The following is a 15,439-nucleotide window of genomic DNA, read 5'->3' on the forward strand; positions in this document are numbered from 1 at the left end:
TTGACGAGTTGTTAGTGCAAGGGTAAAGGGGGGAGGAGGGGAAATGGATTGGCACAATAGCTACATGTTAAAGACCCAGCAGTGGATTTTGAGAGTCTGTGAGCTGCTAAACAGATTTTTTTTAAAAAAAGATAATCAAGAAACAAAGCTGGCACCTACCAACACTTGTAGCGGGTGTCATGCACAATATTGAGCCTGCCCATCATGCATTGCAACAGGAAGGTGGATTTGCAAAGGGAAAAGAATTAAAACAACCCATCACACGTGTAATTAGGAAAATCTCATTTGAACAAAGAAGAAAAAATTGGTTATTATGGGAAACAGTGGCATGTAACCATCAGCACAGTCAACTCAAACAGCAAGGTGGTGGTCAATTAGAACTAGTCTGACATGAGCAGGGCAGGAGGAAAAGCAGATTGAACTGTGTGCTGGCATTTTGATTAAAATGAGCTAGGGCAGTAAGGGTAATGAAGGCTCTAACAGCATGAGAAGAAGCTTGAGTTGTTGGTTTTTAATATCACCAATTTTAATTAATCGCATTCCTTACTAAGTGCGTAATGCCTGCTGGGTCTCGAACCAATTTCCCTGAAAATTGGCTTAAATTATTATTCTTGTTTTTAAACCTGCAGGACATTATTGGATTGTGATACTTTTCACTTGCACTGAGAGCCTTGATTTCAGATATTAAATCAGAACTACAACAGTTTGCAACACTGCGTATCAGGCAGGTGCCACCCTAAATACTGGCACACGCAGGATATCTTAGGATAACTTAGGGGTGCCATTGCGCCCCTGTGATTCTCTACATATGAGGCTACATGCACACCTAAATGTAGCATTGGCCCCACCCTTCAATGGATGCACATTTAGTGTGATGTCTGCAAATGGAAATGCACCTGTGAGAGCAACGCACTCTTCCATATATGCAGATTCAAGAGTGATCCGAGCTTAATGGCATCTACGTGTGGACAACTAAACACACAAAGGTGTTCTATGCTGCTGAGATCCACACTAATTGTGGGTTCTGCATCTGGGACTGTGCCAAGAGAGCACTGTCAGGATGGAGGCCAACTGTTCTCACTGCCCCCTTAGTAAGCAGAAGATATGCTGATACCTTCTGCAAGGGGGAATGTCCTGGATGTTACTATAGTGCCCTCTGCAGATTTTTCTAGCAGTTTTGCAACTAAAGAAGTCAGCGGGAACAAACACGTGCTGAAATTACGACAGTTATTGGGAAACTGGTTTTAAATTATATAATTATCTTGTATCTGTTGCATACAATTGCCACTACCGTGCAAATGAATTATGCTATTCGAGGTTGCTTTCGAAATTTTAACTACTAAAAAAACTTTGTAAATGACGAGTTACTATTATGTAGCATTATTAGTACTAATCTATTTTGAAGGCATTGGGCTGGATCCAGACTAAGTTGAACAAAGATCCTATTGAAAGGAAGGGGATAAGTTTGTCTTGACTTAAATCCCACTGATAGCACTGGGAACTAAGTCTGCTTAAGTTAGTCTGGATGCAACACAGGGTTAGCCAGCGATATGGGCCAGTTGGGTTTTTTTTGGGATGGATATAGCTTAGCTGCTTTTCTCTGGACTTAGCAGGACAGCATAACCCCCTCTCCATTGCTTGTGTGCATGCAAAGACACACATCATCTGTGAGTGGAGCTTTGCTGATGGAGAGAGCGCACCTGGTTCCTGCTAATGAAAGAGAGGATAAAATTTTGGCCAATACCTCTTCGCTCTGTGGCTCTGAAAACTGTTCCACAGCTTTTTTGGGGCGAACCCCCTTGGCCACTCTGACAGGTGGTACAAGTGACTGCAAAAGGGAGGCAGAATTGGAGGAATTAAGCTTCACCTCTTTTGTTAGTGGAGGTCGAAGCCCTTGCAATCACAGAAGGAATATTTCTATGAACAAAGGGAATTGGGTTGAATCCATTGCAACTGAAAGGGCCTATTTTTTCCTGGCTCACCTCTGCCTCCACTTCCCTTGTGTTTATTCCTTAATTGTCCCTTGAGATTGAGCCCTATCTTCTTCTTTTGACAAGCATAATGTGCACATATTGTACACTATCAGCATTATCTGTATTATTATTGTTGTTGTTGTTATTTTTATAACATTTTCACCTACATATTATTATTAGTTCTATAATCTGTACATTTAATTTACTTGTACATATGTAATGAAAAAAGCATTTGCTTTTCTTTATAATTATTTCCTGAAATTTAACTATGCATGCTTTCGGTTTTAATCTTAGACTGACATTTTAAACCAACACACATTCTTGCACAGGGTTTGCAGCAAATGAATGTAAGGCAGCAATGAAATCCTATGGTGCAAAAACTGGCAGGTATGAAAAAAAAAAGACAGTTGTGTAGGACCCCTTTGTTTATCAGTAATTAAAAACAACAACCCTGTTATTACATTCATCACCTTGACTTCAAAAGTTTTAATTCACTAATCAAGGTGTAATTCAAAACTTGCTAACTCAAACTTTATCTTCCATTTTCCCCCAGCTCAAGACAAAGTTTGATTTAAAGTGGTAAATGGGGGAAGAAACCCATTAGAGTCCCTCAATATTTCTCTAGCAGAATTTAGCACACAAAGAGGTATGTTCTCATTAGGATACGAAACAGTTCATTTCACACAACGACATGTGAAATAGTGCCAACATACCATTCCATATATTTATCTCAATAAATGCAGTAAGAGACCAAGCAGGCCAGATCTTTCCAGAAGTTAATATTACTGTTTCACTCCTGCTGAAGCACTGGGAATCACAATGGAAACCTAAGCGAGTTTTTGCCATTGATTTTAGGCGGAGCAGAAATGGGTCTAGCAAGGACTCGGTATCCTTTAAAAGAGATTACGTATGACTTTGCCATCCTCACCTGAACACATAATCATCAGTTTTAGGTGCAGCGTTTTGCCCAAAGCACCCGCTCTTGTGCAACTTTTTACACAAAGTCACTGATGGCGCTGGGAACATCTTAGCACCTTCTCACGTGTTACTTGCACGAAGGGACAACACAAAATACAAAGGGGCTATGGAGCCATGTGTTTAGTCCTGCTCCTGGGATCCCCTCCTATCCTCTCATGTGTTTAGGGATGAAACATCTGCAGTGGCGAGCCTTTACTACCTGTGTAGCCCCTGGAACCCTGGAACTTAGAACCCTGGAATAAGCCTGGTTATTCCTTGGCATGTAGGGGTGCAAGAAGGCAAACAACCCTTAAGTGGGATGGTCAACTTCGCAGTAACGTTTAAAGGTACGGAAAGGTACGGAAGCTGTACTACCCAGGACAGGATGGGGTTGTGCAGGGTTGTTAAGGCAGCAGAGAGCATTGTTGGCTGCCCACTCTCCACCTTAGTGCAGATTTATGCCACAAGGTGCCATAGGAAGGCACTGGACATAGTAAAAGATCCATCGCATCCTGCTCACTGTCTCTTCGAGCTCTTGCCGTTGGGACGGAGATACAGGACGATGAAGACAAGAACGAGCCGTCTTAAGAACAGCTTCTTCTCCAGAGCGATCTCGGCCCTGAATGGGAAACCCGGACTTTGAAAGTCATCTAATCTCCCTTGCTGTATTATACTGTATTGTTTAATTGGTGTTTTTATGGAGCAGTCAAGTAATTTCGTTGTCCCCGAAGGGGGCAATGACAATAAAGATATTATTATTATTATTATTATTATTATTATTATTATTATTATTATTATTATTGAAGTAATGTTTAAAGCGGGCTTTAAATAAGTGTGGAAGTCAAGTCCACGGCATGTTATAGTGCCACCCTCCTTTGGGGGGGGGGAATGGGACTGGAAAGCAGGTGACAGTGTCTCTACTAACAGCCAGCACAATGGGGGCCCCTGCTCTTGCCCAGGTATGCCACAAATCCAATGGCTGATATCTGTGACACTGGCCATGCTTGAGCGTTCTTTCTGGGGTTCTTTCTCAACTTTCCTTTCCTGTTAGGCAAGGTGGCTGGGCGAGTCGATTAAGGGAAATTTGTTTTTTGATTTGTATACCATACAGTAGCACGGACAAAGCAACCCAATTCTGCCACTGGTCCTTCCGGCACGGATCTTCCCAATGGACTCTCCAGTTTAGTTCCGACTTAGGGATCTCAGGACATAAATTCTAGGAGCACAAAAGCCCCCGAGTGGGTCTTCTTTCAGACTAAGTGGTGGTGGAATTTACATTCTGAATTTGACTTCCTTTAGCAAATGTTTCATTCTGGATTGTTTTATTTGACGTTTTAATGTGTTGTAAGCCGCTCTGAGATTTTTTTCCCTTTAAAATATCAAGCGGCATAGAAATGGATAATAATGGTTGGTCTCGCTCACGATAAAATCAACGGCAAAGCTCCAAAAGGTTTGTGTCTCTCCCCACCCCCCGATAAACAATTAAAAGGTTAATGGGTTTTGTCTTCCATAATAGGCCTTAGAAGGCGGTTACGACATACAGGAATGATTTGTTACGCGGTCTAGAGCAAAGGGGTCTTACAACAATTTTTTATATATATAAAAAAGAACCATACCAAACAGCTGAAGAGAGGTGAAATGGAGGATTAGGCAAAAGAGGCACAAGGGGAAAGACTTCAAATGCTGTTTTTGAAATGTAAGATCACACACTTTGAAGATGCAGATTGTCACATTAGGCCAGAAAGCACCCAGACACCTTGCTTTCAAGACAAACATATGCAGAATCTGCAGTTTAGCAGCAAGACTGTCTTCCTTCCCTACTCACAAAGGGCCAACCCTGGGGGGATCTCTTTTCCTTGGCTCTCTAGCTAGCAACTAATCCTTAGCCTCCGAGGTCTGCTAAGATATGGGGAAGTCCTCCTGTGACCTTGGCTCGTGCCTGGCTCCCGCGCGGGCAGAGGGAAGCTGCGTCACTTACCTGGTGGAAGGAAGGCTGTATGCTGTTGCAATTGCATGTTTGCAAGAGCCTGCTGGTATTGGAAGATACCAGTATTAAAGACAGCGGTGGCACCATTGGTTTTTTCAAGCGCAGGCCTCTTTGGTAATGGGGGGAGTACAGCTTGAGGAATTCCCTAATGGAAGATGAGTATAAGATAGCCCAGTTTTTTATATAAAAAAAAATTATAATGAAGAAAATAAAAAGGAAGGTGGGGATGGAGCAGGGAGAGAGAAAAAGAGAGAAGAGAAACAGAAAAATCAGTAGGAGGAACAACCAACAGGCACCATCTTTTTAAAATATATATATATATCCTTGAGCAAGCAAGCAGCGTAGCGGACTTTACTATTCAAGGAAAGGGCAAAGCTGAAGATTTAAAGTAAGGAATATTTGCCCTCTGAAATATGGCATTGTGTAGTGACAGTGCTCGAGATCTATACACTAGCATATTTCTACAATATAAAGCTTCAGGTTTCTAGTAAGGAGGCAGCAATACCGGGGATGGGGGTGGGGGTCGGGGTGGGGTGTAAATAAAGAAAGCTGCACTGCTAGCTCCATGAGAATTGACAAGTAAAAGCCATGTTAAAGAGAAATCTTAACAGAGTGAATGAAACAGGTTAATATAATATTAGAAGTTTACTCCCGCAAACCCCAAAAGTCTTAACTACGCATGCAAAAATAAAAATGTACCATTCCATGCTGGTACTTCTTCTTCATTTTTTAACATTGCATTACAAATGTTAAATCTACTTTAAGAATATTGTTAAGCCATGCCAACCAAACCGATACAAATATATATATATCTCATATATATTATATGCATTTCTTTATATATAAATATATATTTAAAATCCCATCTTACTCCCTTCAGAAACTGCTATAAGGTAGTTAAACTGAATGTGGGGTTCCTACATCCTAGGGGACATGGGCTGAAAGATTAAACGGCTCAATTTCCCCATGAACGGGACCAGGAAACCACACTCAGTTCTTTCTCCCCTTTGAGCTTCAGTTACTTTAATAACAGGAAATAAGGAATATTTACTAATAGAATTTAATTTATGTTTTTTTAAAATGCATCTACAGTAAAGCTACATGCCAAGCTAAAAGGTGAAAGGTCATAGTACCAGGTCAAAGGTTGCCTCGAGGGGTCGCTTCAGTGATTTGACAGCCGACTGAGTCTTAATTAGCAGGCAGCGAGCACATGATGGCAATGGGCCAGTGGGGTTCAAGCGCATTAACATAAACAGCAAGCAGAGGTGCATCATGGGGGCAGCAGTGCATTTTTGGGTAGGTGAGAAAAAACAAATAAAAAAACAAATCATCGGAATGCCATATACAACGAATAACAAGACTAAGCATGCACAATAAAGGCACTACTGAGTTGTTATTGTGAGGATACACCTCTAATGTAGTTAATTACAAACAAGATACTCTATAACAGGGGGAGAAAAAAGGGTGAAGGAAGGAGAAGAGAGTGAGAAAGAGAGTCTGCCTTCTGTATTTTTGCTCAAGTATCCGTAAGCACAGGGGGAAAAGGCCTCTCTCCTGTAGTCCGGCAGTGTGCTACGAAGATCACACAACAACGTTTCACATGAAGTAGTATTTTAATGGTCAAATCATGTAGCTATGTAGGAAAAATATATAGGACGACACTAACAGCTAAGCAAAGAACGGAGAAGGGGCCCATTAAAATAGCTATTTTGGCTTGACAACCCCGCCATCACATTTTTAAGCAGTGCGTGCACCAACTATTTTTGCTCCCTGCCCCAGTATGCTGCAGTTTAGCTACTCCATGTCATGGTTAACTTCCCAGTTGTGCAATTATTCGTTACACCATAGTTATGTTTAAGAGAAACACAGTAATAATAATAATAAAAAAATGATTTCAGGCCCCTCAATTCACGTTAACAGTCTTGCTGTTGGGTGTGCCTGCTCCTAAGTAGTTCCAGATCCTATTGCCGCCCCCTCGCCAATTAAATCATATATTTTAAAGTTACTGTGAAACCTCATACACAGAAAGAAGGCCCAAACCTGAAATATTTAATGCATATCTATTCAGTGATGTGTACGTTTTAGACAAGCAATAATTGGAATATGCATATATATTTCTCAGGGTGCGTCCAAATGAGCAGAACTCTGGTTGTTACTTCTCTGCTACCAAGACTATTATTTGTGAGTTACCCATCTGAAACTCAGGCTTTGTGAGGGTTCGTTCTTCATGTGAAATGTTGCATTTGTGCCCCTGCAACAGAGGACCCACAACAGCTCCTAATAAGATTGTTCCCCCCACCCAGCAAAAAAAGTTGGAGAGGGACCTTGGTTTTGTGAAATAGTTGTGTTCTGGAATCATGAACTAGCCAGTTATGACCCGTTATATTCTGGAAGGAATTAGCAGACAGCATTTACAAGGCAAATAAGATGCACAGGGAGGGTCGTGCAGATTTGTCATCAAGGAAACAGAAATAAAAACTCCAATGAAGAAGATGGAGAAGGAGGAGGAGGAGGAGGGAGGGGGCATATTGTGCAGGAAGTGAGGCAAAAAAAATATATGTCCCTCTTTATAAAGGCATATTATCTGTTGAACATAGCACAGGAAATGAAGCAAAAGGAAATGGCAGATCGTGAGATCTGATGAGGAATGCACCAACTGCTTGTGCAATTCTTACGTCTGAAATGCTGCAGAAAAACTGCTGATATGGACTGATCCTGACAAGCATATACATGCATATCAAAAGCTATGGATGGGCAGGTATAAACGGATGTGCATTACCACCACGCTAAATGCCTGTCTCTCGGTATATTCACAGGCACATGGCTAATGTTATGTACATTTGGGTACATACATATACACAAGCCACGTACACACGGGAAAAACTCTTATGATAATTTCCTTTTTTTTCCTTTTTGAAGGAGAACCTGAAACTACTTAAGAGCAGAAGTGGCATCACATGCTTGGAAGCTTACTGGAATACGTAAGGAATGGGATACCTGAACAATAATATCTTCAGCAAGGAGAGTTAATACATTAATACTGTCCTGCAGCTGACAAGGTTACTGCTTTTGCAATCATTTCTTTCTTTGGACTCACCATGGCTGCTGCAGTAGCTGCTGCCTGAGCAGCTGCTGCTTGGTTGACCTGGTACTGGGCAGCTTTTATCTTAGCTTGCAGGTGTGCAGGAGGGTGGAAATATTTGCACTTTTCCCTTGAGCATCTCCCTTTGATGTAATCCATGCAGACGGTAACGGTGTTGTCATTGGTATCAATCATTGCACTGTCGGCAGGGTGAGCGAACCGGCAATCGTTTTCTCCTCGGTTACAATTGCCACGCTGGTACTCTCGGCATACCTGTGGCGGGATTCGAAAGCAAAACCGAGTTACTCCAACAAACAAAAGCTGATCTGGGGAAAGTGACCTAGATCACTTTGCAAGGAAACGTCAGCTGCACCCCGGCAATTGTACATTGCTGTTTTAAAAGCAACTGAATCCTATGCGTTTTAAGTCCTCATATTGTTCGAGCAGAAAAAACCAAGTATTTCTGAGGCTGGATGGCCATCTGTCATGGATGCTTTAGCTGAGATTCCTGCATTGCAGGGGGTTGGACTAGATGACCCTCAGGGTTCCCTTCCGACTCTACAATTCTATGCTGCAAAACGATTCCCCCGACTGCTGCCATTATGCAGCTATTAAAACTTCAGTTTCTTTTGAGTGAGATTCTTTAGTTGCAATCTAGCAATCTGCTTTGCCTTATTATAACCTTCCTAAATGCAAAAGCAGAATTAACAATTTCTAATTCAGCCAATTGCGTTTAGTTCTAGCTTGGAGGTGCATGACCTTTCCACGCATTTATTTTTTTTTTTGTTCCACCTAAAGCTTTGTCAGCACACATGAGCAAAATATATTAACTCTGCTATTCCACGATTTTACCACACGAGGGGGCGCAGACACACGAAATGCTTTTTCAGTGTCTATGTTCCCTCCTTCCCTGTCAAACTGTGTTCTGTTTTTATAGTTTCTCACATCACTTTGCTGCTGCTTTCTTTCACTAAGGCTGTACTCATGCATGCAGAAAGGCTTAATATTAAGAGAGAAGGACATAAGGCAATGTGAACACCTGAAACCTTTTTCCAATTACCTCAGGGACTTTTTTTAAAAAATAAAAACCTGTGAATTGTGAATTCGTTCTAGATGAAAGTCAAGCAGCAAGGGGCAACAACATCTTTAAAAAGTGTGTTTTCCCACCTCGAGCCTTTTCATTTTAAAAGCAAAAAGAGCAATGGCTGGCCGCAAGGCAAATAGCAGACAGGCAGGAGCATGTCATCATTTAACTTCAAATGGTATCAAGTGATAAGTAGCCCGGCTGGTGGGTCCAAACCTCGCCACCGTGCCCTGCCCTCTCATTATCCTGGTCCATGAGAGCGATGTCCTTGCTAGGTCAGATTGAGGGCCTCACACCTTACCTGCTAGAACTCCTGCATCCCCCCCCCCCACACTTCTGGGCCTAGGACAAAAGCGAGCATGGCCGATGCCCATCTCTTTTAGTGCCAAAGTGAAAGGGGTTTCTCTTCACACGAAACATCTGAGGAAATTCAGGGGGAGCCAAAAGAATTTGAGAAGACCAGGGAAGTTCTTCGCATCTCTTGGTTCCTTCTGAATTTCACACCATGAAATTTTTGGAGGCTTCTCCTCAGGTGGTGCATTCGGGGACTTCTGAGGGAAGCCAGAAAAGCTTCAATAAGATCAGATATATTTCTTAGGGTGGGTTTTTTTTTGGGGGGGGGGTGGTTTGCAGAATCCAAATGACTTCCCAGTTGGGAAGGTTTGGGTTGTTGTTAAGTTGTTGTTGCTATTATTGTTATTACTATTATTATTAGCCCTTCACCCTAAGGCGTCAGGATGAGTTACCACATGAAAACATAATATTTAAAATGGTTTAAAACAATGAGAGGTGGGTTCTAAAGTTTATAGTTTATAAAGCCATGGTAAAGCCAGTGTGGTATAGTGGTTAGGAGCGGTAGACTCGTAATCTGGTGAACCGGGTTCGCGTCTCCACTCCTCCACATGCAGCTGCTGGGTGACCTTGGGCCAGTCACACTTCTCTGAAGTCTCTCAGCCTCACTCACCCCACAGAGTGTTTGTTGTGGGGAGGAAGGGAAAGGAGAATGTTAGCCGCTTTGAGACTCCTGAAGGGGAGTGATAAAGCGGGATATCAAATCCAAACTCTTCTTCTTTGGCAATCGTTGGAAGCTGTATAAATGAAGGGGAGTTGAGGAGTTCTCCAATCTTGGGGCTGCCACTGAGAATGCCCCCTCCCCTCTTGCACTGTAGCTTGTGAGGGTAAAGAAACTACTAAGAGGAGCCCCTCCGCTGATCTTAACACCTGCGAGAGTCTGTAGGGAAGGAGGCAGGTCTGAGTCACCTAAATTCTATAGACATTGTGATTCAGCAGGATAATTATACTTGAAATGCTTCCAAGGTAGTCACACTCGACTGCTATAGAAGGGATTTACCAATGCTGCTTTTTATTTAATGCATACCCTGCTTTGCCTGCACGACTCTCAAGGCGGTATATGTGGAGTTCTCAGGTGGCTTCCTATCCAGGCCCTGACCTACTTAGCTTCAGCAAAGCTTTTACATCACATGACTTCCGAGTGTGTGGACGTGTGTCGGTATCTAGAGAGTGGGACCAGCCAGGGAAGCTCCTCTGCACATATGCTACCCACAGGTTATGAACAACAGAACAGGTCTGTAGACTCTGTGATTCCGTGACTCAGTTCACGCCTGTGAAATGGGAACAATAATGAGATACCTTACAGGGCTGTTGTGAAGGTGGACTGGGCAAAGACTGCCCAGCGTTAATGTGTCTGGGAAGGGGTGGGGGTGCTGAGGGGGCAATCGGATCCAAAAATAAGAGCTGCTGCCTATTTATAGTGGGGAAAGAGTTTTATGACTGTTGAACAGACAGCGCTGATTCATAACCAAAACAACAGTATTGAACGGCTGGAACGGGCTGGCTAAAAACAGCGGCAGCAAACTTCCAAAGATGCTGCAAAGACGTTTTGCCCTAGAAGGACAAAAAAACCCTCACTTAGCTGGTTGGCTGACAGCAGTTTTGTCTTTGGGAGCTGCAAAAATGACAGCGGAGCCAGCAGAGTCCCACTTCGCCACTTAACACACAGCAGAACAGGAGCCCCGCTCTGGAGAGAAAAAAAGGCTCTCTGAACTCCGGCAAAACAAACAGCAGCAGATCGAAAATCGCCTAATTGGCCTCGGAAAAAGAAAAGAAAACCACCCCTATCCGTTTCTCTTTCGTTGCAGCTCTTTCCTCCAAAGTCTGATCAATGCACCTGTCCCTCCACAGGCCTGGCTCGTACTTTCAGCTCTCCTAGTACCCAATCAGCGCAGCTCTCCAACAGCGAGTCAATTAATTAATTATTATTATTTTTAAGCAAGGGCTGGTGTGGGAAGGGGAGATATATATGCACAAATGGAAATTAACTGGACTGACCTGGTTCAAAACTGAATGTCTGAAATGACGTCACCTTACAAGAATGGCATTTGCCACTTTTTCGTGAGGGGAAAGACTGTTGATGGATTTTACTTGCAAGGTAAAACAGCAGCCTATTAAAGTTGTGGTGTTAAGAAGCATCTTAGGGCATCAAAGGTGGTACCGACTCCATCCTCTGTTATCTCTTTCCAGACCAGTGGTATTATTATTTTTTTGTCCCTTTCTGTGTATTTTAAAACCTGTATGTGCCATGTAAATCAGGTCTTTTTTTCTGCATCTTGGGTTCCGCCCCACGCCCAGCCTCCAAATAGTATAAAAAGGCTGTGCAAAATTTCACAGGGGAGTTCAGTGATGCGAGCACATGCCTTGAGTGCAGAACAATCTCTGACATCACCATCTAAAAGACCTCCACCTGAGACAGAGGACAATTGCTGCGATCCAGAACAGACCATACTAGGCTAGACAGACAAAGAGTCTGACGGGGGATAAGGCTGTTCCCTACATCCACAGTGTTATTATTTTTTATGTATGTTAAAAAGTGATTCTGACAGCCTCCTTTCCTACCCACTTTTGGCAGCAAGCAGAAGGTAATGATCTTACCCCAGAGCACAGGGAGACTTTATAGCTGAAATAGCACAGATTACAGATAAAGACCCAGACGTCCCATTTCCCCATGCAACTAGCCAATTTCTCCTCACAATTCACAAGTAATAAGGTGCTACTTTAGAGATTTTCCTTATGGGAATTTTCAAGAAATTGAAAGTTCCTTCATGCAAGCAACTTTTAGCAAAATCAGTTTTCTCCCTCTGGCTTTTTTTAAAAATGTACGTTGTACAATTTTTTCTTGCTATGTGTAATGGTTCTAGGGGTTGCTCGTGCGTTAGCTTGTCCCAACGTCTGGCTGGGCTGCCTGAGTGAACCTTTCCTGTCCGGGCAGCCACTCGCCCATGACCGTCTCAATCGCTGGCAGAATCCGTCAGTGGGCGTTTCTTAAACTTCATCCAGCAAAGAAGTTCTTTGACGCCCAGTCTCCGCCTACTCTCCCTGCGCGGAAGCCTTCTGCGCAAGGAGGGCGTGGGCAGCGGAGGACCCCTTCTCTCCCCGCTGGTCCCCGGCAAGGAGTCATGGGATCGCCTCGCCAATTCCCCCATCTCCCCCCCTTCTCCACTGGAGCTACGCTGATTCTCTCCCCCAGAAGATGGGCTGCCCCTCCCACTCCCGGGACGCTCTCTGGGATCCCTTCAGAGCTTGCTCTCTCCCTCGGACACTGATGGCAGTTCCCTGACACTATGTAAGAATCAACTTTTAGAAGCCAGGAGGAAAAGGAGAAACAAATGGGAAGTCTGATGTGAGATGGGAGAATGGGGCACTTCAGCAAACACCGGGGGCTACATAAAATGTGGATGTCGACTGCTTGTGCAGCTACAAACCAGGATCTGAAACCATGGTTTGAAGTGGTTTCGAAAAACCGTGATTTGCACTGCCTAGGGAGGAGTGTAACCTTTCACCTCCACCGACAAAACCATGGTTTAAGCCAGTTTGCAAACCCTGTTTGCAATATGACAGTGAATAATATCCACCATGGGGCAGGGTTTATAACTCAGAAAGCTAAACTGTGATTTTTTTGCTGCATTCTGATTTTGTTTGCTATGTAAAGGATGATTTCACTGGGATAAATTAAGCCAGCAGACCATGGTTAGCACTAACCATGATTAAGCATTATGCCTGCATCCATTTAAGGACAATTCAGATAGTGCCTAGACTAGCACGAAGAAGGCTTCATTTGTAACTCAGTTTTTTAGCGCAGTACCAAGCTGCAGCACAAGGCTGGCTGAGGGCCCACGTCGCCACTGATGTCAGAAGATGCTGAAAACTCCTGTCAGACTCCCTCAGATAAGGAATTGTTGAGGGCAAAGGAGAGTATCTGCTATAGCAGAACAACATTTGTTAGGGATGTAGCAAAACCTGATAAATAAAAAATATGAGACCTCAGACAAGATTCTGGCAACAGGCGTAGAATGGAAATAAGAAAGTCTGTGGGAAATGTGCTGCCATCCTGGTATGATGGTAATACTATTGATGCTCAGAAAGTTTTACTTCCTCTAGAGTGCTCTAGGCTGCAGTGTATGGGACTTAGGGAGGGATTATATTCCACCCTTGTCAGCCATGAACTCCTGACAAATATTCCCATTTTACAGATGGGGTACTGAGGGTCAACAACAGTGGCGTGGTGAAAATGTGTGAGGGAAGGAGTATAAAGCGATTTGCACCCTAAAACGTTTGGAGAGCTTGGTAACAACCTCTCTCTCCAAAAGTGCTAGATTTTCAATTCTGGATAATCATTGTTTGAAAAAGCATTACTTATTTTGTCAATAAGAAGGGGTAGTTGGTGTCTTCTCCTGCAAAAGTACTTCCCCAAACCCACCAGCGAAACTGAACAGCAGCAGTCTGCAAAACAAGCTCATAATATCATTTGCAATTCCCCAAGTTATGCAGACACAGGGCTACATTATTACATCACCGTCTTTGCAAAGGATGTTCCCCAGGGTCACAGAACGACGCCTTTCTCATGCAAGGCGTTTATGGGGTGTTACCACTGCAAGACTAAACAATGCCGATCTGGGTGGTCGGAAGCTTTGCAAAGGGAAATCGTAAGGTGTCATTTCCTACCTCCAGTCTGTCTGTCCTCATTAGCTTTTGTGCGGCTGCTGCAGCAGCAGCAGGAACTGGCATGCCAGGATTCCCCGCAACCAGCATTGGCCCTGACGGCAGGATCTCTGCTGGGACCAAACCAGGAGAGACAGGCCCCAAGTAGGGGTTAAAGGCTGTTGAAGCATTGGTGGCTAAGCTTGGTGCAACTGAAAACATTGGCTGGAGGGGGGGGGGAGAGAAAAAAGAAGTAAATATTAGTCAGACCATCACATCAATAACACTATACATACAAAGCCATATTTGAGACAGCGAGCCTGCACTCTTTATCATTATATTCAGAGGGACTTGCACACATTGGCTTGGACCCAGCAGCTATGAAGAGAAAGGCTGCTTCTGCTCAGGGACAACTTTCGATCCAGTGTTGATCCCACTCATGGAAGTATGCAGAGTCTATTTTTGCTGAATCTCCCCTTCCCCTACAGAGACACTGCCTCCATTCTGGCTGGCTCTTCGGCTATTTTGGGTGGTGGACAAAGGACAAACCAGTCCATGGCCAATAGACCTGCAGCCTCCGGTGAGTTGAAGTGATGGGAGGCGAGTGCAGGATAGTCGCAACTCGCTGAGTGCCAGCGACCATGACACAGATGCTGCGTTGGAGAAACTTGCACTGCCCTGACCGGAGGCACTGGAATTGGGTCTGGTCTTTTAAGCCACTGTTTTTAGCCATGACTTTGGTAAAGTCGGGAAGAAGCCGGAAATGGAATGAGCACTGCCGCAAGGCCACATTCTCTTGCTGCTCACCACTTAATGGCACCCGCCTGGGCACACACGCTTCCCAGTGGAGTTCTGGTGGTGATGGGAACAATGGCATACAACGTGAGTGGTACAGGAATACTCACAGTGGCAACATATCACATCACAGCCCGCCCACTCCTGCTTTTTAAAGGGGTTCCTACCCCCCACTAAGATCCCTAGGACAAAAAAAAAAAGCTGCGAAGGAAGTTGCAGTGCAGACAAGGCCTTGTCCCATACTGTAATTTATTTATTACTCTACTAATGCACCCCTCGTCCCCCTGCTGGAGCCCAAAGCAATGATATTTAAACACAATTATCATAAAAGTAATTAAAAAATTATCAACGGAACAATAACCTTTTCAGCGCCAAAAGGGCAGGCAACAAAAACCTTATCTGTTAAAACGAGCAGCTAACATTTTAAGTTGACGCCTAAATGCTGGCAATGTGGGACAACCGTATCTCAGGATATGGGTTACATCGGGGGGGGGGGGGGCATGTATAGCTGACAAACAAGAGCAGGGCACAATCCCTCCTCTCCTCCAGGGAGCAGCTTAGAAACG

At 43.8% G+C, this 15,439-nt stretch overlaps 1 protein-coding gene across 50 annotated transcripts in view; it reads right to left on the bottom strand.

Annotated features, from left to right (window-relative positions):
• MBNL1 (muscleblind like splicing regulator 1) overlaps positions 1–15,439 on the bottom strand; it is a 178,483-nt gene that overhangs the window by 16,513 nt on the left and 146,531 nt on the right. For 16 of the 50 annotated variants that reach the window (XM_083442811.1, XM_083442836.1, XM_083442821.1 and 13 more), the window contains 4 exons: positions 14,103–14,303; positions 8,015–8,272; positions 6,051–6,104; positions 4,909–5,062 (listed from right to left, as the gene is read on the bottom strand). In XM_083442811.1, coding sequence (XP_083298937.1) covers positions 4,909–5,062; positions 6,051–6,104; positions 8,015–8,272; positions 14,103–14,303 — 667 coding nt within the window. Of the gene's footprint in view, positions 1–159; positions 196–4,908; positions 5,063–6,050; positions 6,105–8,014; positions 8,273–14,102; positions 14,304–15,439 lie in introns of all 50 variants that reach the window. The other 34 variants (XM_083442838.1, XM_083442817.1, XM_083442809.1 and 31 more) reach the window with 3 other exon arrangements.

Source organism: Podarcis tiliguerta, assembly GCF_965153285.1.
Source record: "Podarcis tiliguerta genome assembly, chromosome: 5".
Classification (NCBI taxonomy): Eukaryota; Metazoa; Chordata; class Lepidosauria; order Squamata; family Lacertidae; genus Podarcis; species Podarcis tiliguerta.